This window comes from Toxoplasma gondii, chromosome IX (assembly GCF_000006565.2).
Source record: "Toxoplasma gondii ME49 chromosome IX, whole genome shotgun sequence".
In the NCBI taxonomy this organism is placed as follows: domain Eukaryota; phylum Apicomplexa; class Conoidasida; order Eucoccidiorida; family Sarcocystidae; genus Toxoplasma; species Toxoplasma gondii.
Window position 1 is genome coordinate 1,335,118 of NC_031477.1, and position 25,428 is coordinate 1,360,545.

A 25,428-nucleotide genomic window follows, 5' to 3' on the forward strand; every position below is an offset into this window, starting at 1 on the left:
TGCGAGCTTGGGCTATAGCTTCTGCCCTAGAGGAAACTTTGGATCTCCAACCGCATCTGCATCATTCCAGTAAAGAATTCCCGACTTTCAGTATCGTAACCGAATTGGTGTTTGTTTGGAAGCTGTAGCCCTGAAACTGTTGGTGGAGGGCAGGCAAAGAACACATCCGGTAGTGCGGTCTGGCATTAGAGGCCATTCTATCAAGTTAAAACGTTGCTTATGGACCAACACTACGCCTCCACTGTGTCTGTCACTGTATAGAAAACGGCCGGCTTGGCATTCCGCGTCCAGTAGATGCGCTGGGGTCCCCGTCGGATGACCAAGGACTGGCGTCACTTCACAGGATCCGCGAGAGAGGCGGCCTCTATGCGAACTATTCGGTTCCTCAACTCATCACTGGAATTCCCAAAGTTCGTGTCATCACCGTAGGCGCTGCCTTCAACGCATGCATCGGTGAGGGAACCTCGAAACCCCAAACGACTGCAATTTACAAATAACGACGAACTATGAACCACACAACATGAAAACAACTAGGCATTCTACCCGACGCCCTCATGGCCCATGCAGTTCACAAATGCTGGCGGACTCTGCTTCCGCTGGCGTTACATTACACCCTCTGCTCTCTCATGGCGCTTCCTGTTCGTCCCCTAACTAACTCGACTAGAGTATTTTTCCGCTGGCAGCTCCTTAGCATACGGTCGCTTGCCCGGCACTGTAGTGCTCGTCTAAATGGTATTGTCTTTTCTTGAAAACCGAAATGTCTCCTCTCCAGATGATCGCGACTGTCTGTATACCTGGGGGTCGAACGCCGCTGGGCAGCTCGGTCTTGGCCACACTGACGATGTGTGGCAACCCCAGAAGGTCGAGACGTTCAAAATCCCTCTTTTGCAAGTGAGACATCTCAGACTGTCGATCGGACGGGAGTGATATGCAAGGAAAGACAGTTTGCTTTTATCCTGGGAAGTTGAACCGTCGCCGCACTTTCTGCGAAGTCCGACCAACTAGGGTAATGGATACTCTAGGCTTTTCGGCAGTAGGAAGGCGCCACGTCAATACACACGAGAGAGCACCTGGATGCTTGCTACTCGACCACTCGTGCTTTTCGGCTCTGAACGGAAACTGATACTTGAAGATGGCAGTGTGCTATATTAGAAAGACAGGGTAACTTCTCACAGAGTGTCTAAGTGCTAGGAGCCGTGAATTCTAGTCCTGACTCTCCAAGAACAATATGAGGACGACAGAGCTTTCCTTTCTTCCGCACATGACAGTTGGAATAAATCGCTACTTCCCCTGTATCGCCATCTCCTCCATCGTGTGCGATTTCACGCAATACGTTTCCAGGCGAGTTGCGGGAAAAACCACCTTCTCGTCCTCAACTACGACGGCCAAGTTTTCGCCACTGGGGATGGGGGCGAGGGCCGCTTAGGCCTCGGTGACACCCACAGTAGGCACTCGTTTGAGCGGTAAGACAAAACAGAAAAGTTTGCGGAAGGTTCCATCCAAGCATTACTAGAGTTATATAGGCGACAATGATCCCACGATTTTAGAGCGGTCGGTGCAGAATATCAAACCATCTACTAATTAAGTGAGTTAAGTAATCCAGGGTTGAACGGTGTACGTATTATTGTGTTACGGTTCTATCACTCCATTTCAACAATTCGACGGTGGACACATGGTCTCAGCCACCCTGCCAGAAACGCCCTCGCGTCTGACGGCGGGCGACAGTGACTCGTCAGGCGCCAGTATGGCCAGTCTGAACTCGATTAGCCTTCGGTTCCGAATGAGTTTCATCGAAAACCTAAGCCTCACATGCTGGATTGATGTTTCAACCCCGTGTGTCTATAGAGTCACACTGAACCGAGTTCCCCCATTACAGTTTCTAGTGCCTAACTTCCGGTGCTTTGCCGCCGCATTGATGGCGAGAAGGAACTTGCGTTTCAGCAGAAAAAAACGCTTCGTCCACAGAGCTCGCATCTTTCCAAGGTACCCCAATCGTTCACCGCAGATCACCTGGCGCCTGACAGCAGCTTCACAGCGAAGTCTTTGAATTCCTGTCTCCCTTTTTCCGCGGAGACATTCCGCCCCCTTCCCCAAAAACGCTTTCTTGGCGAGTATCAACCCCCACCTCGATTTCTCCTGCGCCGCTCGTGTCCGCCTTTCCTGTTTGCAGAATCAAAAGCCTGCCTCCTGTCCGGTTTGTCTGCGCGGGCGGCAGTCACTCAGCTGCCCTCGACTCCGGACTCCTCGTCTGGACTTGGGGAAGCAACTGCTGCGGGCAACTCGGCCTGGCGAATTGGCAGCCGTCTGCGGCCTTCACCGCGGCTTCTGTGGTGGCAGATGCTGCGCATGCATTCAATCTGCAGCCTCAGGAAACAAAGGGCAAGACGCAAGACCGAGCGGTGCCTTCACGCACGGAGAGCTCGAGAGAACCTGTTCTGAGTGTCTGGGGAAAGGGGAAAGGATGCGGAGAGGAAGGCCTGCTGAAACAGCAGAACAGCCGAGGAAAGCGCGAGAAACGCGCAGGCAGAGAGCCTGTTAAGACGAGCAATGACGGCGACGAAGAAGACAAAACACATCGAGATGCTCGCAAATCAATCCTCACTGCATACTGTCTAGCCGAAGGCCACGAAAGCCTCTCTGTGAAGCCGCAGGTAAGCACGGTCTACCTAGTTGCACTGGTCTCGAATTCAAAAGACGGATACATTAACGCACATACGAGAAGGGGGACCTCTCTCGTTAACTTCCCTTTATATCTGCGATGCTTTTACCCACTCGAAACACAGAGAGAAGGTTTCCGCTCCTCTTGCATCGATGATTCGCTTCATCACAACACAATCACCGATCAAAAGAAGGAAGAGAACAAACTTGTCCTCCTAAGTCTGGTGGTGGACAGAAGTCATCGTGAAAGCCCTCGGCAATCACGCTTCGAACTTGCCCGGAATGCCGACTTTAAACATGCACGGGTAAAGTAGAACCATCACAAGAAGAACAACGAACTTCTCAAAACCTACATCTCCAATAGATTCTCCACGTAACTCTGTAAAGCGATATTTCTCCCAGACAGAAGCACGCCTGTGTCACCATTTCTAAAATTATGAGTATATACGTATATATATATATGCATATATCTATATATCTAGATCGATGCATAGACATCTGTATTGATATGCCTATGTATATATGGCAGCATTTAGGTTTTTGTGTCTCTGTAGAGTGACGTGTGGCTTTGCCGAGAGGACTGGAGATCCCCTTGTTTCGTCCACGCGTTCTGTTCCGTTCTTTCTTGTTGGTTTGTGCCTCGTAAAGATCAAAGGAAGACAAGGTCCTCTGCTTATCACATTTGAACAGACAGTTTCTCCCCGCACAAGTGATCTGTGATCCTGAAATACGTCCCTCAAACCGAAGAAACCGAGACACTGTAGTACCTAGGATAATGAACATGGAAAGACACTGTAGTACCTCGAGTGCTGAATAGGACTTCATCTGCGAGCCATTTAGGTGGTGGAATTTCTTCGAGAAAAACAAGTTGTGACACTCGCCCTGGGCCCCCTCTACTCTTTGGCCGTCACTCTCCACGGCTTCGTCTACGCTTGGGGAGGCCACGAGCAAGGGCAGCTTGGTCTCCCAGATCGACTCGACAACCAGGTGAGGAAGCGTCTCCTTCTGCGGAGACAGGCGAGCGGCGGGATATAGAAAAGACAGAGAATGGCCCTGTGGGAAGTGAAGTTGCAAAATGGTTATGCTGAAGTCTGTACTCACATGCCCAGTGGTGTTCCTAATCAGTAAATCAACAAAAGAAGGTTTTTTGGTAGGTGGCTCTGGTACTGCTTGCCGAGTGACCAGGTGTAGCGATCAATCGCAAACGTCGACGTCTGTAAATGACATAAACAGACGCACAGAACTTCATACACTTCATGGTGGTACATACACCGACGTATGCTTACATAATCTCTTCGTATCTACAGATATACATAAAGATATATATATATATATATATATATGGGTGGTGAATAAGTTCTGCGCTTCATAGTGGACATCCGTGTGTAGACTGGGGAGTCACGACTAGGGGAAACAACCTTTCACATTTGTGTCGGTTCTTTTTCCACAGAGAACGTTGGAGGGCTGCATGTGCACCCCAGAGAGGGGTAAATGCATCGATGGTCGGACGTCCTGTTGCATGAAGACAAACTGTTTGACATACACTCCTCAACGCATGCCTTCGGAAGCCGAGCGTCTCATTCTGTCTGTGGAATGGTCCGTCCCCTGCATGCTTTTGCCTTCTCTCTTTCGCAGCCGATGCCTGTTTTGGTTCCGGCATTTCTCTTTTCGCCAGCAGTTCAGGTCTTTGCGAGTCCGTGCAGCAACTGCAGTTTCGTCTCGTCTGTTGCAGATGTGATAAATCCCTTTCTACCGGTCTCTGTCTCAAACTCTCCCCTCGGCGCTGGCTCGCCGTCGGCTTCGAGATCCGCCAGTTGCTGTTCGCCTTCCGCATTTCCTGGGGCTTCTTCTTCTGAAAGGTCGAGACTTAGCAAATGCGATCCAGAGACAGAGGCCTCGCGAGCGGCTACTTCGTCTTCGGTCTCCACCGGGACCGTGTCGAGTCGCGCTCGGCGCACTGCCTCCTTTTCTCGCTCTCCAACCGGCACAAGTGGGACTGTTAGCTTGCCTCTGTCACCTCGACCTGGGCGAGAAACGGAGAGAAACGGTGACTGCTGGGGGGATCGAAGGACCGAGAAAGTCGAGCCGCGACGCAGCGCTTCTTCTTCGCCGAGACAGAGAGACTCGGGAGACAGCGGAACAGCCAGGCGACGTTCGAGAGTCGAGGCGAGGCGTCCATCACTCCTTGGGAGAAAACACCGAGAGGGGCGAGACAGGTCTGAGGAGAGAAGAGATCGCAGAAGAAAAACAGATTCTCGCGAGAGCAGAGTCGAGAGGAGATCAAGTCCGAGAGAAAAGACAGAAGGCAGAAGGCTCAAGACCGAGGAGAAGAGAGACGGGAGAAGATCACCGTCTAGAGAGAAGCGAGAGGAGACAAGATCCGTTTCGAGAGAGAAGCGAGAGGAAAGGAGAGATCAGAAAGGAGGCAGTCTCAGTCGCCTTACGCGTCGTCGAGGAGCGGTGAATGTATCGGAGACTGTGGAAGCCGAGACACACGCGTCTGGCTCTGCAGGCAGGCTGTGCGCGAGATACTCACGATCACCATCTCAACAGACAAGCGAGCGGGGAAAGAGCGTCGCAGAAACGAGGAAGAGCAGAGACTGGCAAGGACGAGAAAGCGAGCGATGCAAGGGAGATGATGAAGAGGAAGCACTCAGTGGCGACGGCGAAGAAGGCCTGAGAGAGGAAAGTCGAGACGGAGGACGCAGAAGGAGAACGGAGATGCACCACTCGATGAAGCGCGAAGACGCGGCTGCTGCCTCGGAAAGAATCGCACAAAATCGACGAATCGGCCATGCCAGTTGCAGAGGAGGACCGCTCAATCTCAGAAATGCATCCAACCCGTGGGCGATTCACCTGAAAACTGTTGGTGTCGAAACAAGGAAGCTTTCAAACGGTTCTTAGAAACTAAGCGTTGCAAACAGTCCTGGAACAACAAGAAAAAGAAACGCGTGGTGGAGACAAGGATCTACAGTATTGAAGGAGAAAGAGAGAAATGCACACAACGCCCAAAGAATCTCTCTTCTCTTTCTCAAGCTGTCTACAGACTCGACCCCTGTGTTGTGAAGTCTGAATGTCCTTCTGGCTTGGCTCTTTCTTCGAGCGCTCAACGTCCTTCTGTGTCTCGTCTCGAGTCTTGTCTTCATTTGCCCAGACCTATTATACACAAGCACGCACACCCGTCTTCACGCACAAACGTACGTATATGCGAGTATTTACTTCTACAAATATGCAGAGACATTGGTGGCTTTTCGAAGAGCGAGAACGGTAGCACCGGGGCATTCTTCTATTGATGATTCAGTATCCTAACCTCTGTGTGTATCAATCCGAGGGCTCTGTGTCTCTCATGTGGACATCATCTTTGCTGACGTGTATGTCTCTCGGACAACGACTAAAAGCGTTCTTCTGTTGATCGCGTTCTGGAAGGAATTTCCTGAAATGAAGTGAAACAAGGCTTATGATACTTATCCAGCCTGCGAACAACTGTTGGGGTCTCAAAACAAGTCTTTCCTCAATGTGTTTACGAGTTGTGGTAAACAGTGTGCACTCGAGTTTGGACTAGGCCAACAGCGAAATCGCTTTCGTTACCATGTCCTTTTGCGTCTGCCTTTTTCTGTGTTTTCTTGTCTGCATCTACAGGATCGGTGACGAGTGAGTTCTCTGGACCGTCGTTTTTCTTCCGTGTCTCAGTCGTCTCCCTCGCCACGAGTTCGGCTCCGCCGTTTTCCTTTGGGTTCCGCAGTGTTCTGTCTGCCTCCTCAGTCGTTTTCTTCTCTATCTATTGGGGCGCGTCCGCCTTCGGGGCGAGGTGATGAGGAGACACATGCAGACGCGGACCAAGTCTCACTGCATTACCGAAACACAGTTGAGACGAAACCGTCGCAGAAAAGAACGTCGTCCGTCGCTTCTTCCGACCGCTGAAGTGACTGACTCTTCGTTCCTTCCCACCCTACGCAGCTTCCTGTGTTGTCATTCCTGTGTTGTCACCTCTCTCTTCTCTCCGCTTCCGTTCCTTTATTCTTTCGCCCGGTCTCAGTCTTTTCTGGAAATCCCGTCCTCTCCTCTCGGCTCTCCATGTCCAGATTTGGAAGTTGGTATCGCCGCCTCGAGGAAACAGAAGAAGCAGAGCGACAAGCGGCGGACCTTCGCTACCGGTTGCGCCGTGGAGAAGAGAGAATGGAACTGTTGAAAAAACTGTCTTCTCGCGCAGAGAAATCGAACAAGCAGGTGCACACAACAAAGACTCCCGCCGTCAGACGCGGTCGCAGCGCCCCAGAAGAGGCCGAACCGGAGAAGAAAACAAAAGCGTGAGAGATACAGAAAACTCAAAAATAAACGAAAAACGAATCACGTTTCCTTTCTCAAACGTAAACCGCGTTTCGTTCAAACACACTGCAATCTATATCTAAACGTGTAACCAAATGCAGTCCCCCTGCCATACAAATAAACCTACATACATATGTATTTGCATATGTGTGCATGAAATATATATATATATATATATTTCTATTTATGTAGGTGCATGTATCTATGTGTACGCATATAGATCTATACGTATAAATATTGATACGTATAAATATTGGTATGAAGTCGACGTCATTGAGAACAGCTGGGTTTGCATTCACAGGTGTCTGTACCGGTCTATGAGTCGTTGCCGGTTTCCTTTGTTTGTTTGACGTCGTTTACATGTGATTGCGTGCGGGTATGCATGTTTGAATACTCCGTAAATGTCTTTGTCTACCATGCATTCAGAGACCAACGTGGGGTCCGATTTGTTCTCATTTGGGTTCTGCGAACTTCCCGCTGACATTGTGCCGCGCAGGTGCAATTCCTCTAGGCCGATCTCTCCACATGCGTCGACGAGAACAGACCCAGTTTTCTCCAGCATCTCTTCGAAGGAAGAAAGTGAGGAAACGAAGGCGAAGGGGAAGGACCAGAGGGCGAGGACATGAAGGAATCGCGGAGGCAGGAAGTGGATGGGGGCAATGGAAAGGACTCGAATTAAGCTAAGAAGCGAAAAGCGAGCATTTGGAGAGAAGAAAAAGACAAAGAATGATGAGACTAGAGAAGGGAGACAGAGGAGGAGCATGAGGCCTCCATTTTCACCATGACCCACGAGCGACGTCAAAGAATATACCGCTTTCTTCATCCCCTTCATCCCTTCCACATCCTCACCTTTAGGGTCTCCATATCTTCTTCTCCTTTTGCTTGACAATCAATCAAGTGCGACGTTCCTGTCGTTTGGATTTCCTTTTGCCTGATGCAGGTTTTGCGAAGACGGCCGATACGCGACAGCCCCGGCGCGCGGCATGTCTCTTCTCTGCCTCGTGTCGCAAACGAGAAGTGAATCGTTTTCGTCAACTTCATTCTGTTCATGTCCGCGGTTCGCAGGGAGAGAAAGTCGTTCAAATTGATGTTTCGTCTCTCGACTTTCTCCCTCCCGCTTGTTGGCCGGTACGACAAACGCCAGTCGGACGGCGCATGCAGAAAGAAATGCTGCTGCCCGAGAAGGAGGCGGAAGAACCTGAACAGTTGCCAAGCTCTCAAGGATGCGTTTCGTATTTTCATGCAAGCCAGCTCACGAATATGCAGCTCACGCGTCCATGCAGTTGCAAATGAACCAACGCATCTGCTCCTCCCAACTCATGTCCAACATTCGTGTGCCTATTCACACGCATAGAGACAACATTCTACACCGTTATATACGCAGATCCATAAATACATCACCTGTAGCGTAATTGCTATATATCTAAATCTATCCATCCATCTCTATCTATATCCATCCATATCTATCTATATCCATCCAACTCTATCTATATCCAACCATATCTATCTATATCCATCCAACTCTATCTATATATCCAACCATATCTATCAAACTGTATGCATATATACATATATACATATATGCATTCGCATATGCATACATATTCATGTGGTACATGCCACACAGCTACATCGATATGTGTGTATGATTTTGGCGTAGGCTGCTCGCTACGTATGTCACAGTGATCTTCACTTCACATGCGTCTACTCTGGCGTTCAGCCTTTTTGTGTAAGCGTCCACATGCAGATACTGTGAGTCCTCTTTCTTCTTGGGAGCGTCCTCGCTTTCAGAAACATGTCGTTGGTAAAGGAAAAGACAGAGACAGGCGGCGCACCGTCATCTGTGTTTCTCTCGAGGCGTCTTGCGTTGTACCGTCTCTGCATCTTTCTTGCGCCTACTGTGTCTGTCCTTCTCCACTCGGAATTCTTCGTTAGTCCACTTTTTTTTTCGCTCCGCGCTCTTCCTTTGCTGCCTCCTTCGTTGCTTTTCCATACAAGGAAGCCGTGGAAACAGCAGCTGCGGCTGCATGCATTGCTCCTTCGAAGCGGCGACTGGCGGCCGGGCGGGCACTCGACCCAGCGTCCTGGGGCGCCCTCGCGCATGCAGCTTCTCCAAGAAAAGAAACAGATCTTTCCTCGCCATTCCAGGCAGAGCCCCCTCAATTCCTTGTTCCCTGGAAGCGGTGGAATCCCAGAACTGGAGAAGTCAGCGCTCTGCTTCCTCGCTGGTCGCAAATCTCGAGAGTGGCATGTCTCCACAACTTTTTCTCTCTCTCCTTCTGCTGCTATTTACGCCTGCGGCTCTGCTGTTCGTGGTGCCTATCAGGCGACACCCATCACTCTGTGTATCTGCGCGTATACGCATATATATATATATATTTATATTCATGTCACTGTATGTCTATCCATGTATGTGTGTACGCATGCATATTTGTGACAGTTCATGAAGAAATAAGAGTACTTTTACCAAGGAGGCTGGACGATTCTTTCTGTGCCGACACAAACCTTTGCTGCATCTTCTCGATATATATATATATATATATATATATATATGTATAAGTAAAAAGATGTAGACACATATGCATCTGGTGATAGACAAGAGACAAGTGAATAGGGCAAACTGCGTAGATGAATATCATCATCTACCGAGATATGCGCATCGAGTTTTAGCTTCGTGGAACAAGTGACTTTTTTCGTTTGTGTCTGTTGCTTTTAGGCCATTCCGCTGTACTCGAACGCCGTTCTGTTGCAGTGCACCTTCACGCCGACGGAGACGTCCGCTCGGCTGTACCGATGACGTTTCGAAAGAACACTGCAGGCTCCGGCGAGCGACAAACGCCCACACACAGACTCTTCTTTTTTAGACGAGCCTTTTCCCAGAAAACGCGAGAGAAAACGGTGGAAGCGAAACGGATGAACTCTGGGCGATGCCGACGATTCCTACGTCTCCGTCTGTGGACACATGCATACACAATAGGACTAAATACCACTTGTGGAAACATCCCCATTTATAAACAAATGTATAAATCTACATATATGTACATATATCTATCTATCTATGCATATATCTATCTATCTATGCATATATATATATATATATATATATATATGTATATATGCGGTCGCAGGTGTGTGTGAATTCACAAGATGGCTGTGCAGACCTGTACATATGCGAGGATGCGTTCTGCGTTACACTTCCTTTGAGGCGGTTCTTCGCGTAACAAGAAGCCCTGTGTGCCACCGGAAAGAAACGACGCTCAGCTGCAGGCGAAGGCGCTTTGCGGCCCAACGAGTTATCCCCTGCTCTGCCCCGCTTTAAATATCTCGTACTCTTAACACAGAGTCAAGAGGGCGTTGCATCCCCGTCATTGTATGTCGTAACCACAGTCTCTTCAGCGCTGCTTCGTGAAACCTGGGGTACGGCGACAAAAATAGGTGTGACATACTTTGAGGGAGAACTCGACGATGCACAAAGCAGACCAGCGAGACAGAGAGAGACCGGACGCGTTCAAATCGGTAGAGAATGCCGAAACCGGAAGTCACTGAGCGGGCAGAGAAAAACCAGGCGCTTCAGCGTCTCAGGCAGAGCGCCGAATTCAACGCCAGCCAGAGGACTCTCCTCCCATTCGATTTCTGTCAAACCGTGTCACGAAAGCTACCAGTGGCCGACAGCCTTTCGTAGGCATCTGCATATTACAGATACAACCAAAGTATACATAGACGACGAGTTGGACCACTGGTTTCGATCTTGAAGGTCGTTGTTTACCTGTAAACACATGCATAACTCGAGATGCTCAAAAACATGTTTGACGTCCTCTGCAGACTACATGTAGATCTACATGGGCAAACCTGTATCTATATCTGTATAAACCATATATATATATATATATATATACTTTAATGTAGTAATATATATAGATATCTATCTGTATACGTATATATATATATAAATATACTTTAATGTAGTAATATATATAGATATCTATCTGTATACGAATATATATATATATATATATATATATTAAATGCGTGTGATGGGAAGTGTCGACGCCCATGCGCCTGCATGAGTGAACTCTCGTTCTCCTGGCGAGGAAGCAGATCTGGTTGTGTGGAAACTCTAGGCGAAGGCGAAGGATCTTTTTTTCCAGAGCGTATCCTCTCCGCTCAGTCCGCGTCTCTCAACCACGGCGGACCTGCTTAGACGACGGCAGAGTCACGCGAAGGCGGTTCGGGAGGAAAAGAAGAGTTGTAGGGAAACAGGGAGAAGAGAGGACAGCGCGACGGAGACAAGAGAGGTGGAAATGCAAGTTGGAAACGAAGGCATGTCTCGCCAACACTCGCTCGTACACTCGCCTTTACAGTTGAGCCAAGGGAAGACAGGCTCGCGCCGCAAACAACCCATGCACTGCAGAGAAGAATGGGGACTCTCTCCATTGAACTGTGGAATTTCGACGAACTTAAAAAACCTACACTTCACCACGCGAAGTACAGCCTTGAGCTTCACACGCACGAGAACACACAGAAGCCGTTCGGCCGGCTTGATGGGGAGACGCCACTGGGTCTCTTGTTGCCAGATGGACGAAGAAAAGTCCAGTCGATCCCTTCCTTATTATCTCTCCTGCTCTCTTTCTCTCGTCAGCATGTCCGCGCGAGTTCTCTCTCCTCCCGTGTTCGCCACACAGTTGCTCTCTTTCTTTTCGTCGGCTCTCAACTTTTCTCCACACGATGATCTCGCTCTCCCTCTTTTCTGTTCACTCTCATCGCTCCCCCCACTCTCCCTCAGCTCTCGTCTTTGCATCTGTCGTCTGTTTTCTCCTTTCCTGTCGTCTGTTTTCTCCTTTCCTGTCATCTGTTCTCTCCTCTCCTGTATTTCTCGCTCGCCTTCTGCCGTGTTGCTGTCTGTCTGGGAGTCTCTCTTTCATCTCTCTGTCTCTGCTCCGCTCCTCGTTCTGTCTCCCTCTCGAGCCTTTCTCCTTCTCGGCTCTCTTCGCTCTGCTCTGCGCGCTTCACTTTTTCAGAGGTTTCAGGCCGAGTTCCGCTCGGAGAGCATCCCATGCCTGGACAGAGAGCGAGTCGTCATCTCCCTTCTTCTCGCGAGATGCGTTCTTCTCCAAGCTGAAGGCTGGCGCTTTCTTCTCGGCTCTGTCGCCGCTCGGCTGCTCGGCGTCTCTGCGGTGTCTCCGGTCCTCGTCGCCTCGCTCTTTCACCTGTTTGCTGCGGCTGCTGTATCTGTCGTCTGGTCTGTCTCGGAGTTTCCTCTCCTCGTCTTCGTGTTTTCTGCGTTTTCGGTCTCCCTCCTCTTCGCGTTCTTCTCGTCGGTCTCGGCGTCTCCTCTCGCGCTCGTCGTCTTCCCAGCGTCTCCGTTCTCGCCGCCGCTCTCTCTCCTCTTCTTCGCGTCTCCTCCTTCTGCGTTCGTCCTCGTCCTCGTCTCGCCTCTCCTTCTCTCTCTTCACGACTGGCGTCGGACTCCGACTGCCGACGCGCCCTCGGCGTTCTCGCGCTTCGTAAGCAGCTTCTCTTCCCCCATGCGAACGACCACTGTTCCACGTCTCCCGCTTGTCTCCCTCCTCTCTCCTCCGCAATCTCCGATCCCCACCGTAGTCTCTCTCTCTTTCTCTCTCTCTCTCTCTTTCTCTCTCTCGATCTCTGTCTCGATCTCTTTCCCTGTCTCGGTCTCTGTCTCGGTCTCTTTCCCTGTCTCGGTCTCTGTCTCGGTCTCTTTCCCTGTCTCGGTCTCCAGGTTCCCTCTTCTCTCTCCACCAGCCTTCTCCGGAGTCTTCCTTTCGCGTGCCTTCCGACTGCTCGGCGACGCCGTTTTCTGCTTCGAGTTCTCGCACCTGCTGCAGCAGAAGTTGCTCCTGTTCCTGCTGCTTCTGCTTCATGCGTTGCTGGAGGACGCGTCTTTGCAGCTGCTTCTGTTCCTTCCTCAGCTGCTCCTTCTGAAGCAGCCAGAGCTGCTGATCGCGCTCGGAGACGCCCTCCGCCGTTGACACACCCGACGGCGCGTATACTTCGACGTCGTGCTCGAGGGCAGTGAGGCGCGCAGGCGGAAGGTCGCCTTCGCTCTCCAGTACTTCGCGCTTCGGGAGAACAGGCAAGTCGACGTCGAGAAAGTTCGTTTTTCGCAAGCAGTCGTCCACGAACTCGTCCATGCAAACGATCGTGAACTTCCCGTCGGCCAGGCGCAGCCGCAGTTTCCGGTAGTCCGCGAGCAGCGGCTCGAGGTGCGTGTACACCTCGCAGGCGCGGCCGACGAGGCGCAGGTAGAAGGCGCCGACGGCGCGCAGATACTTGAACTGCTCCTGCTTGATGAACTCGAGAATGATCTCCGGCTCTGGCTGAATCTGCAGCAGCTTCAACACCAAGCAGAGAAACGGCGCAGGCTGCCGCTTCCCGCCGTACGTTCCCCCAACGTACGTCAACCCAACACAGGGCTCGAGAACGGTCTCTGCTGTCAACGCGAAGCACTGTTCCTTCCAGAAGGCACTTTCGTAGATCTTTCGGCGAATGATCCGCGACACCAGCGTCTGCGGATTGCAGCCGTGGACCTGCTGCGCGAGTGGATCTGTGCGATTCGCCATGCTCGGACACTGGCGAAGAAAAACGGGGCAGAAGAAGAAGCAACGCGAAGGAGCGGAGTCTTGGTACGAGCGCGAGGAAGTGGAGAGCAGAGACACCAAGAGGGAGAGACGGGGAGGAGAGGGAGAGGAGCAGAAGAAGAAGAAGCCAAGAAGCACAGTTTACTTTGACGGAGGAGCGAGGAAGCGACGGAAATCGAGAGCGGTGGAGGAGGAGAGGAAGACAGGGGGAACGGAAGACGAGCGTCCAGGAAACAAAAAAAGGAAGAAAGGGAACACAGAGCTCTCTTAAACAGTTCCAGGCAGCGAAGGAAAAGACGACGACAAAGAGAAAAAGAAAAAGCTAAGAGTTTACATTCACGAGGCCCGGTCAAGGACGACAACGAAGACAGGGACGGCGCGAGAAGGCGACGCACCGGGAGGGAGAGGGGAGGAAACGCGAAACGAGAAGGAAGATGCCAACGTGGAGAGTGGAGAGATGCAGAACAGAAGAGGTCGTCAGGAAGAGAAAACGGCGAGAAGAGAGGAGCCTCAAGAGGGTGGGGAGAACGGGGAGAAGAAGCATGCGTAGTCGTTCGTTTCTTCTCCCCGGAAAAAGGGAGAAAAGGAGGGAACGTTATCCATTCACAACGGAGGAATTCGCACCGCTGAAATGTTTCCTCCTTCTCCCCACCTCGCAGAAGGACCCCAAGTCGGCTTGAAACGCGACATGAGTTTTCTACCGCAAAAAAGGAATTTTCACAGCGCACCCCAGGGAAGAAAACGAACTCGGAAAACAAGTACTTCACCGACGCTCTTTCCTCGCGAAATCGGGCAGCGAGACAAGGAAGAACGCATGCAGTTTTTACGCCTCGACTCGAGCCGCTCTCGCTAGACGCGGCGCAGCCAGCGAGAAGAGCGACAAGACAGCCGGCGGACTTGGCTTCGAGAAGGGAGGAAAGAGAGGAAAACGACCTTCCTTTCCCCGAAAAAAGACGCACAGGGCATCTCTGCTCAAACGCCTAGAGACGCCGCGCCTGCTCTCTCTCTTTCCTTGCCCGCCTTGAAAAAGAATCCGAGGCAGAAGCTGCCGACACTACACTGCAGGACCGGCCTCCTCTCTTGTACCGCGAGAAGGACTTGGGATTTCCCCGGTGGTTGTACACCCGACTTTCGCACACTGAGACACAGGGCGCGTCTCCCGCGTTGCCTTTTTCGCTCTTCACTCGTCAACAAGGCCAGGCTGCGCCGCTCCGGTCTCTTCTTGCCCGCGCTCTCCCGCCGAAGCCGCGAGACTGCTGCTCTCTCAGAGAGAAGAGCGGAGAGCAGGAAGAAGCTCTACTCAGCGAGGCAGAGGCGAGATGGCGACGCCGGCAGCGAGGAGAAGAGCGAGGACAGCAGAAGCCTCGCAGGAATGGTGAAGAGAATCAACAGATAAAGCGCGAAGACGAGAATCGAGAGAAGAGTAGGAGGGCGGAGGACAAACGGCAAGAGAAAGGAACAGAGCGTATGAAAATACGCAAAACAATACGCGTCGAAGCGCCGGAAATCTCGAAGAAGGACTCCAGAGTTGAAAGACTCTGCTTTTCCTCCGGAGGACCTTTTGCTGTTTTTCACTCCAAAACGTCACCCTGTTCTTCTCCGCTCGAAATAATGTCTCCTCTCCATCTCAGTCGTTTCTTCGCAAGAAAAAACGACCTTCCCAGTTCCACCACGAAAGAGATTTCTTCTTCTCCTTCGCCGCCATGGCTGCGCCTCGGATCTCTGCGCTAGCGGACGAGGCGCGGAGTCTCTTCCTCTCTCTCCTCTCTCAGGCGCCTCTGAGTTCCCTGCGCCTGTCTCAGCACCCGCGTTCATCCTCCTTTCCTGTTGCTTCTTTCGCTGCCGACACAGCCTCCTCCTCCTCCTCTCGGGATTCTCAGCAAGCCGCGGAGCAGCTCGAGCAGACGCTTTCAGCGATCCTCACGAGGCTGGGGGACGGTGAAGAGCACTGGACGGAGACCGAGCGAGAGATGCTGTTTGCGTCGCTCTTTGGGGGCGCGGAGGCGAGGCTTACTGAAAGAGAACGACGGAGGACGCCGCAGGGGACAACTCATGGTGATGCTTCAACCGCCGAGAACTTCGAGGAAAGAGACAGCCTTCTCGGTGCAATCGAGCAAGCAGCCTTGCTCCAAGAACCGCCTGCTCTTCTGACAGCGAAGCGAACAGGCCTCGAACTCTGTCGACTAGCCGTCGAGACTTTCGGAGGGGCGTACATACACACGAGGGCGATCTCCTGCGTCCAGGTACTGTCTCGACATTCGCGGCAACGAGGAAAACGAAGATCCGGGGAACAGTGGCTTGCAAGGATGCAGCTCAGAAAAAGGAAACGCACAGCAGTCGACGGTAGCAGGGTGAACGTCCAGCTGTGTCGGTTGAGGGATCAACAGAACTTTCGGAACATCGAAAATGAGGCGCTGAATCGTCATCTCTTTCTGTCCAGCTATTCGCTGTCTCCAGTTCTGTCTCTCTACATCTTTCTTTTTTTCTCTCTCTCCATCTATCTATATTTGTATCTCGTCGACGACTTGCATCTGATTATCTCTATTTGAGTAATTTGTTTCTCTCTGTGTGCCTGTGTCGCGAATGGGTCCCTGCGCGGTCTCGCTAGAGACACCACAAGGAAGTCGTTTCTCCTCCTTGACTGGCGTTCGTGAGGTTGTCTCTCCGACCTCACTTTGCTCTGTTTTTCTTTCGCCAGTCGCGTCTGGCTTTTCGCGCCGGCTGTCGCTTCCTGGCGGTAGCCTCGCCATCTCTCTCTTTGGCGGACTTTGGAAGTTTTGCTCTTTGGGCTCTGCCTTTCGCCTGCTACAGACGTCCTGTCTGCATCTCTTCCGCGTCGACGCCTCTCAACATGTCAAGCGCGAGGCCTTGCTGCTGCTGAAAGAGAGTCTCTTCGCTGCTGTCTCCGCAGCGTCTCTCCGCTCTTCTTCAATCGTCTCCTCTGTCTCGTTTTCCCTCCAGAACAGGAGAGACAGAGCTCCCGGATTCGCGGAGATGGCCAGAAGAGGCGGGGACGCAGAGGCCAGAGGAGAACACAAAGCGAATGAGATGGAATATGGAGAAGAGACAGAGGAAGGAAAAGAAGAAGGAGAGGAAGGAGAAGAAGAGGAAGGAGAAGAAGAGGAAGGAGAAGGGATTTGGAGAGAAAGAAAGAAGGGTGAAGAAGAAGTTGAAAGAAGAATCGATTTGATGGAGCTGATTTTGAAAGTGACAGGCGATCTCCTCGAGAGGAGAAAGATGCTTGGCGCCTCAGTGCAGGCAGCTGCTGTTCTTCTTCTTGGTAAGAGTGAAAACTCGGAACCTCTCTCGGCGGTGTTTTCGTTCCTTTCTGATGATCTTTTTTTTCCGCGTCGTTTCCGGCTTCTCCCCGTTTGTGTGTTTCTGGCAGTGCCTCCGATGGCGTTCGTACGTATCTCGCCGCTGTTGTTCTCCTCCTTGCCTTTCGGTTTCTATGCTTCATCCGTCGTTTCTCCCTTTCTTCCTCTTATGCTTCATCCATCGTTTCTTCCTTTCTTCCTCTTATGCTTCATCCGTCGTTTCTCCGTTTCTTCCTCTTATGCTTCATCCGTTGTTTCTTCCTTTCTTCCTCTTATGGTTCATCCGTTGTTTCTTCCTTTCTTCCTCCACCTACGTTTTTTTCTTGGCTCGAAACGTCCTGTTTTTTCGTAGGGGAACTTTCGTTTCTGTTTCCTTCCTTTTTTTGTCGGCACCCGCGATGGCGAGAAGACCTTCTGCGAATTTTCCTTCGCGTAGTTCAACCCTCCGCGACCTCGAAGAAATTGGAGGAGTCTCTGCTGCAAGCCGCGCTCGAGGCGCTTCGCGTCTTCCTCATTCGTCACACCGTCTGCTTCTTCGCTCTCCCTCGCGACAGCCGTCTCGCGCTCTATGCTGCTGTCTCCGTCTGGGCCTCTCCCGACTCTCTCTTTGTCTCATCAAGCGAACATCGAGAAGCTTCGGTACCTGGCCACCGAGACAGCACACTGAACGACCCAGGCCAAGATGTCAGACGAGTCTCCCATCCATGTCAAGAAGCGCTTGTCAGTTCTTCTCCACCTCCGTTATCCTCTTCTTCTTCACCATCATCTCTGTCATCATCTTCTTCGTCTGGGCTCGCGTCGGCGGGGAGAAAGGCGGCGAGTGTTCCCTTGCGGCTCGCGGGGCTTCGCCTTCTCTACGCGCATGCAGACGTTTTTCTGGAAGGTCTCGTCGAAGATGTGACGTCTGGGGAGAGGCAGCGCGACAGCCTTCTTCTCGAAAGACAAGAGAGACTGAACAAGGAGGCGCTTTGCGCAAAGCGGACACCGGGAGAGAGCTCGCTTCCTCTCCATCTTTCCGACGCCTCCGCGTCTCGTGCAGCTGTGGAGAAAGGGGAGAAGAGCGAAGAGGAAAACAAATGGGACTGCAGCCTTTTGGATCGTCTCCTTTTTGCTGCGACTGAAGGATCGAATCCGCGCCTCCGTGAAGCCGGCTTGTCTGCCCTCGAAGCTGTGACGAAGGCTCTCCTTGAATTTTCCTTTCGCTCTTCTCTCCTCATTTCAAGGATTCCTCGCGAGCAACGCGGAAGCCGAAGACGGGAGGACACCCAAAAAGAAGAGGGAGCGTCGAAACGGGACTTGCTGAGGGGAGGTGCGTCAGGCTGTCTCGGCTTCTCAGAGGAACATCAAGTCACTTGCCAGCGACGCCTTCAACGTCTTCTTTTCCAAGTTTCGAGCGGGCTTCGTCGCGCTTCATTCAGTGTGTGTAATCTTCCAGGTCATAGGATTTTCGCTCTCGATCACGACGACGTCGCATCTGCTCTTAGACAATGTGAAGTCTACGGGCGTCTTCTTTCGCTCCTCTTGAACTCAGCCTTCTCCTCGTCTATCCCGTCCTCTCTGACTTCCTCTCCTCGTGGTTCTGCTTCTTCCTCTCCACCTGCGTTTCGTTCTTCGTCTTGCTTGTCTTCTGAGATGTTTTCTGCGTCTGCGTTTCCGAGTCTGCTGGCCTCGCCTTCGTCCTCGTCTGCAACTTCTTCCTCTCCGTTTTCTCCAGCGTCGTCTCCGTTCGCCTCCAGTTCGTCTGCCTCTCATTTCCGTGAGTGGAGTCTCTGCGGGGTTCCAGACACGGTGTCTGTACACCTGGGCTTCGCAGGAGCGACGCGTTTGCTGCGCGTTTCTCGTTTTCTCCTCTCGGAGATGAAGCTTCCCTCTTCGCGGCAGACGCCGCTTCCGTCCGGACATGTTGGCGGGGAAACGCATGCAGCGGCAAGCAGAGGCGCCCTCTCTCTGGCCATGGTGGGGATGGCCGGCAAGCATGTCGCGGGGCTCGTTCTCGCCGCCTCGCGCCTTGCTTGCGGCTTTCTGCAGCTTCTCCTGGAAGAGCGCGTCGCACAGCGCGAGCGAAGCGAAACAAGAAGGGCAGCACAGCGCGGAAGAGGCAGAGGGCGCGACTGGTGCAGAGAAGAGGCACAACGAGGAGAAGGGACAGGAGGTAGAAGAAACGAAGAGGACGGAGGCCGAGCTGCGAAGGGCCGCCTGTTGGCAGAGAGGAGCCGAGAGCGGAAGATGGAGACTGTGGCGAGAATGAGGGAAAAGAGAGAAAGGAACGTGACGCAAGAGGCGAAGAAGCTGTGGGGAACTCTAGCAGAGACGACGCGCAAGCTAGTTCTCCTTTTCGTGCAGACAAGCGCCCTGTACGAATCTGATGAGAAAAAGGAAAGAATCAGTCGAGCCGTGGGCGCCGCTTGTGCAGCGCTGGCCCAGGGGCGTCTTTTGGAAGAAACGCAAACTGCGGAAGCCGCAGAAAATTGGAAGCCAGACGACCAAGAAAGAGAAGAAACAGAAGGAGAAGAAGGAGAGGAGGAAGAGGAAGCGGGAGGGGAGGAGGAAGGGAGAGAGGAAGGCGACGAAGAAGGAGAGAGAGAGGGAGAGAGAGAAGAGAGCGGCGACTCAGGCGACAGGAGAAAGAGAGGGCCGATGACACCTGCAGAAGCGCCTGTGAAGAAACGTCCAAGGACAGAGAAGAAGCGCGTTTCGAGCTGGGAAGAAGTGAAAGAAGAAGCGGAAGAAGAAGATGACGAAGACGAAGGGGAAGAAGAGCAGATTCGTTTGTCAGCGGGGGACTGGCTTTCGGTGGTGATCGAAGAGACAGTTTTCCTTGCGATTGTCAGTTCGGAGGCGAGTGAACGAGTCGATAGCGAAGAGGAAGGAGACGGTTTGTTGACTCGTCAACTCTCTGTTGAAGCCGCACAGAGAGGCGTCGAGGAAGAGACAACGGAGATCGTTGTTCGATTTGAGGACAAGGAAGGAGCGCGAACGCGAAGCATTGGAGAGCTTTGGAGGCGGGCGCTGGCCTTTCTGAAAGCAGCAGAAGAAACTCCGTTTTTCGCCGAGGAGGCAGCTGCATCCGAGGAAGCATCAAGTGCCTCTTTCGAACTGAGAAAGATGAACATCATGGAGGTAGAGGCGAGAAGGAACCAGAGCGGAGACGGGAGAAGTCGCTGGACCCCAGAGCGAGACGCAGACGCCAGAAGAGTTGAAGAAGGTCCTCGAGTCAGTGTCGCTGAGAGACGAAGGAGATCCCATTTCTCCCATTTCTCTTCCTCGCCTTCTTTCGCTTCGTCGTTTCTCTCCTCATCACTCGCGCGCTCTTCTCAGCAAGTTGCAGATGGCCTCCTCAGATCTTCTCTCGGAGTGTATTGTCTCGCCCTCGGCGCGGCGAGGCTTCTGAGCCGGACCCAGGAAGACTTCTTTCAACAGCTGAGAGAGACAGTTCTTTCCTGCTTCTCCGGAGAGGAGGCAGAGGACGAAAGATCGACCTCTGCCTGGAGAACTGCCCCCTCGACTTTCCTGCCTGCCTCCCTGCTCTCCTTCGACGCACGACGCGTCTCCGTCCTGCGCTCCGTTCGGCTGGAACGCGAACCTGAGTGCGTCTCTGGGAAGGCTCAGAGCGCGCGAAGACGAAGCCGAGAGACTGCCGGAGAAGCCGGAGGCGGAGACAGCGACGAAGAGGACGACCCAACAGCAGATGGAGAGAGAGAGACGACCTTGACCTTGGGATCCCCGAGAACAGACACAGCAGCAGCATCTGTGCTCGCAAGCGCCGTTGTTGAAGCGCAATTTACAGCAAATGGGAACACTCTGTCGCGCTTGGCCTTCCTACTTCAGCGCGTCTTTGCGGAGGAGACGAAACTTCTTCCTTTGCTGCTTCCCTGGTGAGTACGCGCTCAGAGGACGAATCTGGAAGGCCTTTTCCGGGGGCGTACGTACAGCTCGTGTTGAGGAGAGGCCTCCCGGTAGGAAGGCGAGACACCAGAGGCATGTCAGAGGGGATGGGTCTTCCAACGTTTCGTAAAAAGGTTTCCTCTGCATTTCGGTGGACGGCCTTCCTCCCATCTCTTCCTACGCCGGCTTTCCCCTTTTTTTCTGCCTCGACACAGAGATTGCCCCCTTCGTAACTCTCTGCTTCTTGACCTCCCCTTCCAAAATGTCTCTTCGTCTGCCTCTGGGTACTTCGCTCCGTCTGCAGGTTCCTGCCTTCCTTTCTCTCTCTCTCTCTCTCTCTCTCTCTCTCTCTCTCTCTCTCTCTCTCTCTCTCTCTTTCTCTCTACGCATCTCCGATTCAGGAAGGGGATTCCAGTCTTCTGGCGGTCTCTGGATTTACGTCCGAGGACCCGGCGAAGGCACAGTTTCTCGCTCGAATGTTTCCTCCACTGTACCAGCATGTCGCAGTTCGCTTCTGTGCGTCGAGGCAGTCTTTGCGACGCAGAGGCAAGATCAAACGAAAAAGCTTTCGGACGCGGAACACTCAGCCTGAGGGCCGCCGCTGACGAGAGAGACCCCGTAGAACTCTGCCCTCGTCTCGCAGGATGCCAGTTCTTTTTTTCGACTGCATGCGCTCTGTCGCCTCCATTTCACTCCGAGTTCCAGTGCGAAGGTCGCTGCATATCGACGTTCTTCCTTGGAGTGTGAGCGCGTCGTCTCTGGTCGCGTTGACTTCAAGACAAAGTCGTGTGGCGGAACGCTTTCGGCGGGTCGTCAGAAATCTTTTCTCTTCCGCTTTTCCTCAGCGGCGTTCCGCGCGCGACAGGTCGATCACTCTGGCGACTCTGTCGTGTGTTGTTGCTTTTCTCTGCAGGGTGGCTGTCTTCGTCGCGTCAGCCTCCGCAGCTCTCGCCGACGGGGAGCGGTGCTCGCGGCCCTCGTCCTTGGTTGACTCTGTCGCTGTTCTCCGGCCGTTCCTTCTCGCCTGGAGAGAGGCAGAGCAGGTCGCGTTTCTTCTCCACGAATGTCCAGAGAGGGAACACTCGACGCAGCGCCGAAGCTGCACCTCCTCGCCCTGCTCAGCTTCTTCCCTTGCCTTGTGCTCGGCTTCGGCTTCGTCTCCTTCTTCCTCGTCTCCGTCCTGTCCTTCGTCTCCTTCTTCCTCGTCTCCGTCCTGTCCTTCGTCTCCTTCTTCCTCGTCTCCGTCCTGTCCTTTGTGTTCTTCTTGGTCGACAGCCTGTTCTGCTTCGCGCTTCGCGTTTCCTTCGTCCGCCTCGTTCCTGGCTTCTGAAGATCGGCGCCTTCGCATGTGGATGGCCTGGCGCGCGTCTGTGGCGCGTCGGGTGCGGGAGTTCTGGGTGGAATTTGCAGGTGCATGCGTTGAGGAGTTCACTGAGGCTGCGAAGGGGGACGAAGGCGAGGGTCCTGGTCGTTGTTTTTCGGGGGAAGCAGATCAGCCGGATGAAACGCAGTCGCTTCGAGCGTCTCTGGGTCTGCTTCTCGCTGCGACACCGACCGTTCTTTCAGAGCAGCTGTCTCTTCTTATGCCTGTGCTTCTTCCTCGCGCGCTAACAGCAGGGCTGTCAGATCCTTCGCTCGCTGAGATGTCTCTCTCTCTCCTTGAAACGACGCTTCATGCAGTCGACGAAGCAGTCGACAGCGAAGCTTCTGCCGCATTAAAGCCAGCGTTGTTTGCGTCTTGCTGGCGTTCTCCTGACGCCTGTTCTCTCCCTCGTGGTTGTTCCTGTTTTTCTGCTCCTGCGTCCGCAGCGTGTGCCTCTCCTGCTTTTCTTTCTTCGTCGCGATCCGCGGCTCCACCTGTCTCCCCCGGGTCTCCCCCAGAGGACGCGCTTGCGTCTTTCAAGGATCTCGTCCGTTCCCTCCTTCCCCTTCTGAGGCCTTACGTAGGAGCAGCTGCAGAGGCGCAGAGACGGGCGTCGTCGAGAGAGGAAGAATACCGGACTTCTGTGAAGCGTAGAAAGTTCCCGCGTCCTTCGTCGCTCTCGCAGGCTTCCCCTCTCTCTGCCTCGCCTTCGTCGGCGTCTTTTTTCTCTTCGTCGTCGCCTTTGACGTCTTCTGGACATACCAGAGGAGGCGGCAGAGACGCGCCGGGAGGCGTTGGCGGCCGCGGCTTCCAGGGGGCTTCTCGGATTTCGGTGAATCCACGGGTGGACTTCGGTTTGAGAATCTTGCGATTTCTAGGCGATATCGGAGGCCTTCTCACCGAGTCAAGGCACTTAGGAGGAGAAAACAGAAGAGAAGAAACAAGTCTCTTCGCTTCCTTGACGTCCACCGAGGAAAGAGATGAATCCGCTGAGAAACGGTGGCCGTTGAGTCTCCGAGCGTCCCTCGCCTTTATTCAAACAAGACATCCGAGATCTGCCTCCTCCTTCGCCTTTCGTATCCACCGTCTGCTTCTTCATCTGCCTCTCGCGGTCTTCCCTTCGTCTTCTTCTCTGCCGTCTGCTTCTCCGCTTCGTTCGTCTTCTTTCTTGTCTCTTGCTGAACGCCTCGGCGTAGCAGAGATGCCCCGGGAGGAAGCCGAAGGAACATGTGCGGTGGCGACGCTGCGGCTCGACGATCTCCTCGCGAGTGTATGTACAGCTGCGTTGGGCGCCACAGATCGGCAGACCCGGGCGACTGCGTGCGAGCTCCTCTTCATGTTGCTCTCCTACGTTCGCGGGCAGGCGACGCGTCTCTTGGCTCCTTTGAGAGACGAAGAGCTGCGCGCGAAGGGGAAGACGCAGATTCACAGATGCGCGCGCGCGTCGGCGGGCGAGACAACTCCTGGAGACTTGGCCGACCTCCGCGAAGAACAGAACCTCTGCCGACAGCTGGTAGCTGCAGTGTATCGACACTCAGTACCTGCGTTGCTACGTCTTTGCAGCGAAACGAGGAACGACGCGCTCCCAAGAAAAATTCTTCTTCCGCTTCTCCTGCAAATTGCGGCAGAAGTTGCCGAGGAAAGCTGCATGGCATGGGATGCCGAAAATGGCCTCGACGACAGGGTAACGCTCTTGTCTGATTTAACTGTCTTGCTTTGTACATTGCGTCTTCCTGGTCTCCTCTCCTGTCTCTTGTTCTCCTTTTCGCTCTCTTTCCCTCGTGTTCTCCCTCTTGTTCTCCTTTCCTCTCGCCTATTCAGCTTTCCTCTCTCTTGCTCTCCTTTCCTCTCGCCTATTCAGCTTTTCTCTCTCTTGCTCTCCTTTCCTCTCTGTTGCTCTGTTTTTCTCTGCCTTGTCCGCTTGTCTCTTATGAGGTCCTCCTTCCAGATCCGGTGCCCCAACTTTGTCCCCCCGACCTGGTGTCTTGCCTGGCCTTCTTCCCGCAACGATTGTCGCGAGCTCTCTATCTCGTTTGCTTCTCTGTTTTCTCCCTCCATGGCTTCCTTCAGCTCATCGCTCTCGAATCCGTTCTGCTGAGCGCGCTTACCGCCTCGTCGTCGACCCCACCTCTCCGTTCCTTAGCTTCTTTCATCTTCTCCTCTCTTCTTCTCCAGCTCTTTGTGATCGCATTCACCTCCAGCGCTCTCGCTTCCTCTTCTGCTCTCTCCACCGCGTCTTCCTCCTCTTCGTCGTCCTGTCGATCCGCGTCGGACGCGAAGCAGGGCGTCTGGCAGCGACCTGTATCGGCGACGACGTCGACACGGGAGGCGGCGTCTGCAGCATTTTCAGTGGTAGCCGAATCGAGGCGGACGGCGCGCGCCGCAGCCGCTCTGGCTGTCTGCGCTCGACTGCTCCAGAGCCTTCAACTCGCGCTGCTCCTCCCCTGCGCTGCAGCGCGTCTCGGCGCGGCCTCGGTGCTGTCGCGCCTCCTCCCCCTCTTTCACCTGTCGAAGAACGCGAGGGATGCAGAGCCTCCCCTCTTCAGAGAATTCTTCTTCGACAGACTGCCCGAGTGGCTTCTCGCTGTCCTCGCAGCTCTCTCAGAGGAGACAAACGGAACACAGAAGGGAGAACAAGAAGGGGAGACAGAGAAGAGAGAGACGAGAGGTGCCGGCGAGGAGCAACGTGAGGCAGAGAGAACCGAGGAACGGAAGCAGAAAAAAGCAGAGGACGGATGCGGGAGACGACCGGAAGAAGGAACGGTAAATGCCTCCAGGGATCAAAGCAGAGATAAAGCCAGGCATCGCATGGAAACTGCGGTGGAGAAGACAGACAGGAATGGACTGAGTGCGCTCGAAGTTAGACGGAAGGTCGGTCTGCAGAGATCCTTCGAGAGATCTCTCGCTTCGCTTGCCGCCGGTCTGGCTTCTGCTCTTGTGAGCCGACACACACTGACGGCGATTGTGTTTCTCGAACGGCCAGGAGCCGTCGACGACTCCGAAGGTCGCGAAGGAAAACGCGGAAGCAACGGAGACCAACAAGACAGAGATGCTGGCGAGCGCAGGCGCACGACGGAGAGACAAGGCGCGATGAAGCTGCTCAGCCTGGCGACCGCGCTGTGGCCATATGCGGTGTACGTACACCGGAAGCGAAGAAACCGTCTCATGTTGCTGCACTCGAGCTAGAGAATACAAAAAACGTAGACAGCGACGCGCGCTGTTGGTGCTTTTTAGGCGGACAGTTGAATTGTATTTCCTCACGGGAGTTGATGGGAGTCTG

General features: G+C 53.3%; 4 protein-coding genes across 4 annotated transcripts in view; 3 read left to right on the forward strand and 1 right to left on the reverse strand.

Moving 5' to 3' along the window:
- Positions 1-729: 729 nt before the first annotated feature.
- On the forward strand, positions 730-3,693 carry TGME49_266040 (regulator of chromosome condensation (RCC1) repeat-containing protein; the record flags this gene model as incomplete). Its single annotated transcript, XM_002368662.2, has 4 exons — positions 730-891; positions 1,342-1,463; positions 2,171-2,651; positions 3,499-3,693. The coding sequence occupies 4 exons, from the start codon at positions 730-732 to the stop codon at positions 3,691-3,693; spliced, it is 960 nt and encodes a 319-aa protein (XP_002368703.2).
- A 654-nt stretch (positions 3,694-4,347) lies between these two features.
- TGME49_266035 (hypothetical protein) lies at positions 4,348-10,665 on the forward strand. Its single transcript, XM_018781414.1, has 7 exons — positions 4,348-5,501; positions 6,298-6,309; positions 6,741-6,965; positions 7,481-7,563; positions 7,925-8,112; positions 8,983-9,189; positions 9,701-10,665. The coding sequence occupies exons 1-7, from the start codon at positions 5,380-5,382 to the stop codon at positions 9,779-9,781; spliced, it is 918 nt and encodes a 305-aa protein (XP_018636287.1). The 5' UTR covers positions 4,348-5,379; the 3' UTR covers positions 9,782-10,665.
- A 375-nt stretch (positions 10,666-11,040) lies between these two features.
- On the reverse strand, positions 11,041-15,098 carry TGME49_266030 (pre-mRNA splicing factor, putative). Its single transcript, XM_002368661.2, has one exon. It carries the CDS (start codon positions 13,563-13,565, stop codon positions 11,991-11,993), a length of 1,575 nt encoding a protein of 524 aa, XP_002368702.1. The 5' UTR covers positions 13,566-15,098; the 3' UTR covers positions 11,041-11,990.
- Positions 15,099-15,286: 188 nt separating this feature from the next.
- Positions 15,287-25,428, forward strand: part of TGME49_266010 (phosphatidylinositol 3- and 4-kinase) — a gene marked incomplete at its 5' end in the record, with an annotated part of 37,136 nt that continues 26,994 nt past the window's right edge. The window contains 5 exons of the mRNA XM_018781413.1: positions 15,287-15,826; positions 16,395-16,863; positions 17,253-20,775; positions 21,699-23,832; positions 24,219-25,282. Coding sequence (XP_018636288.1) covers positions 15,287-15,826; positions 16,395-16,863; positions 17,253-20,775; positions 21,699-23,832; positions 24,219-25,282 — 7,730 coding nt within the window. The remainder of the gene's footprint in view (positions 15,827-16,394; positions 16,864-17,252; positions 20,776-21,698; positions 23,833-24,218; positions 25,283-25,428) is intronic.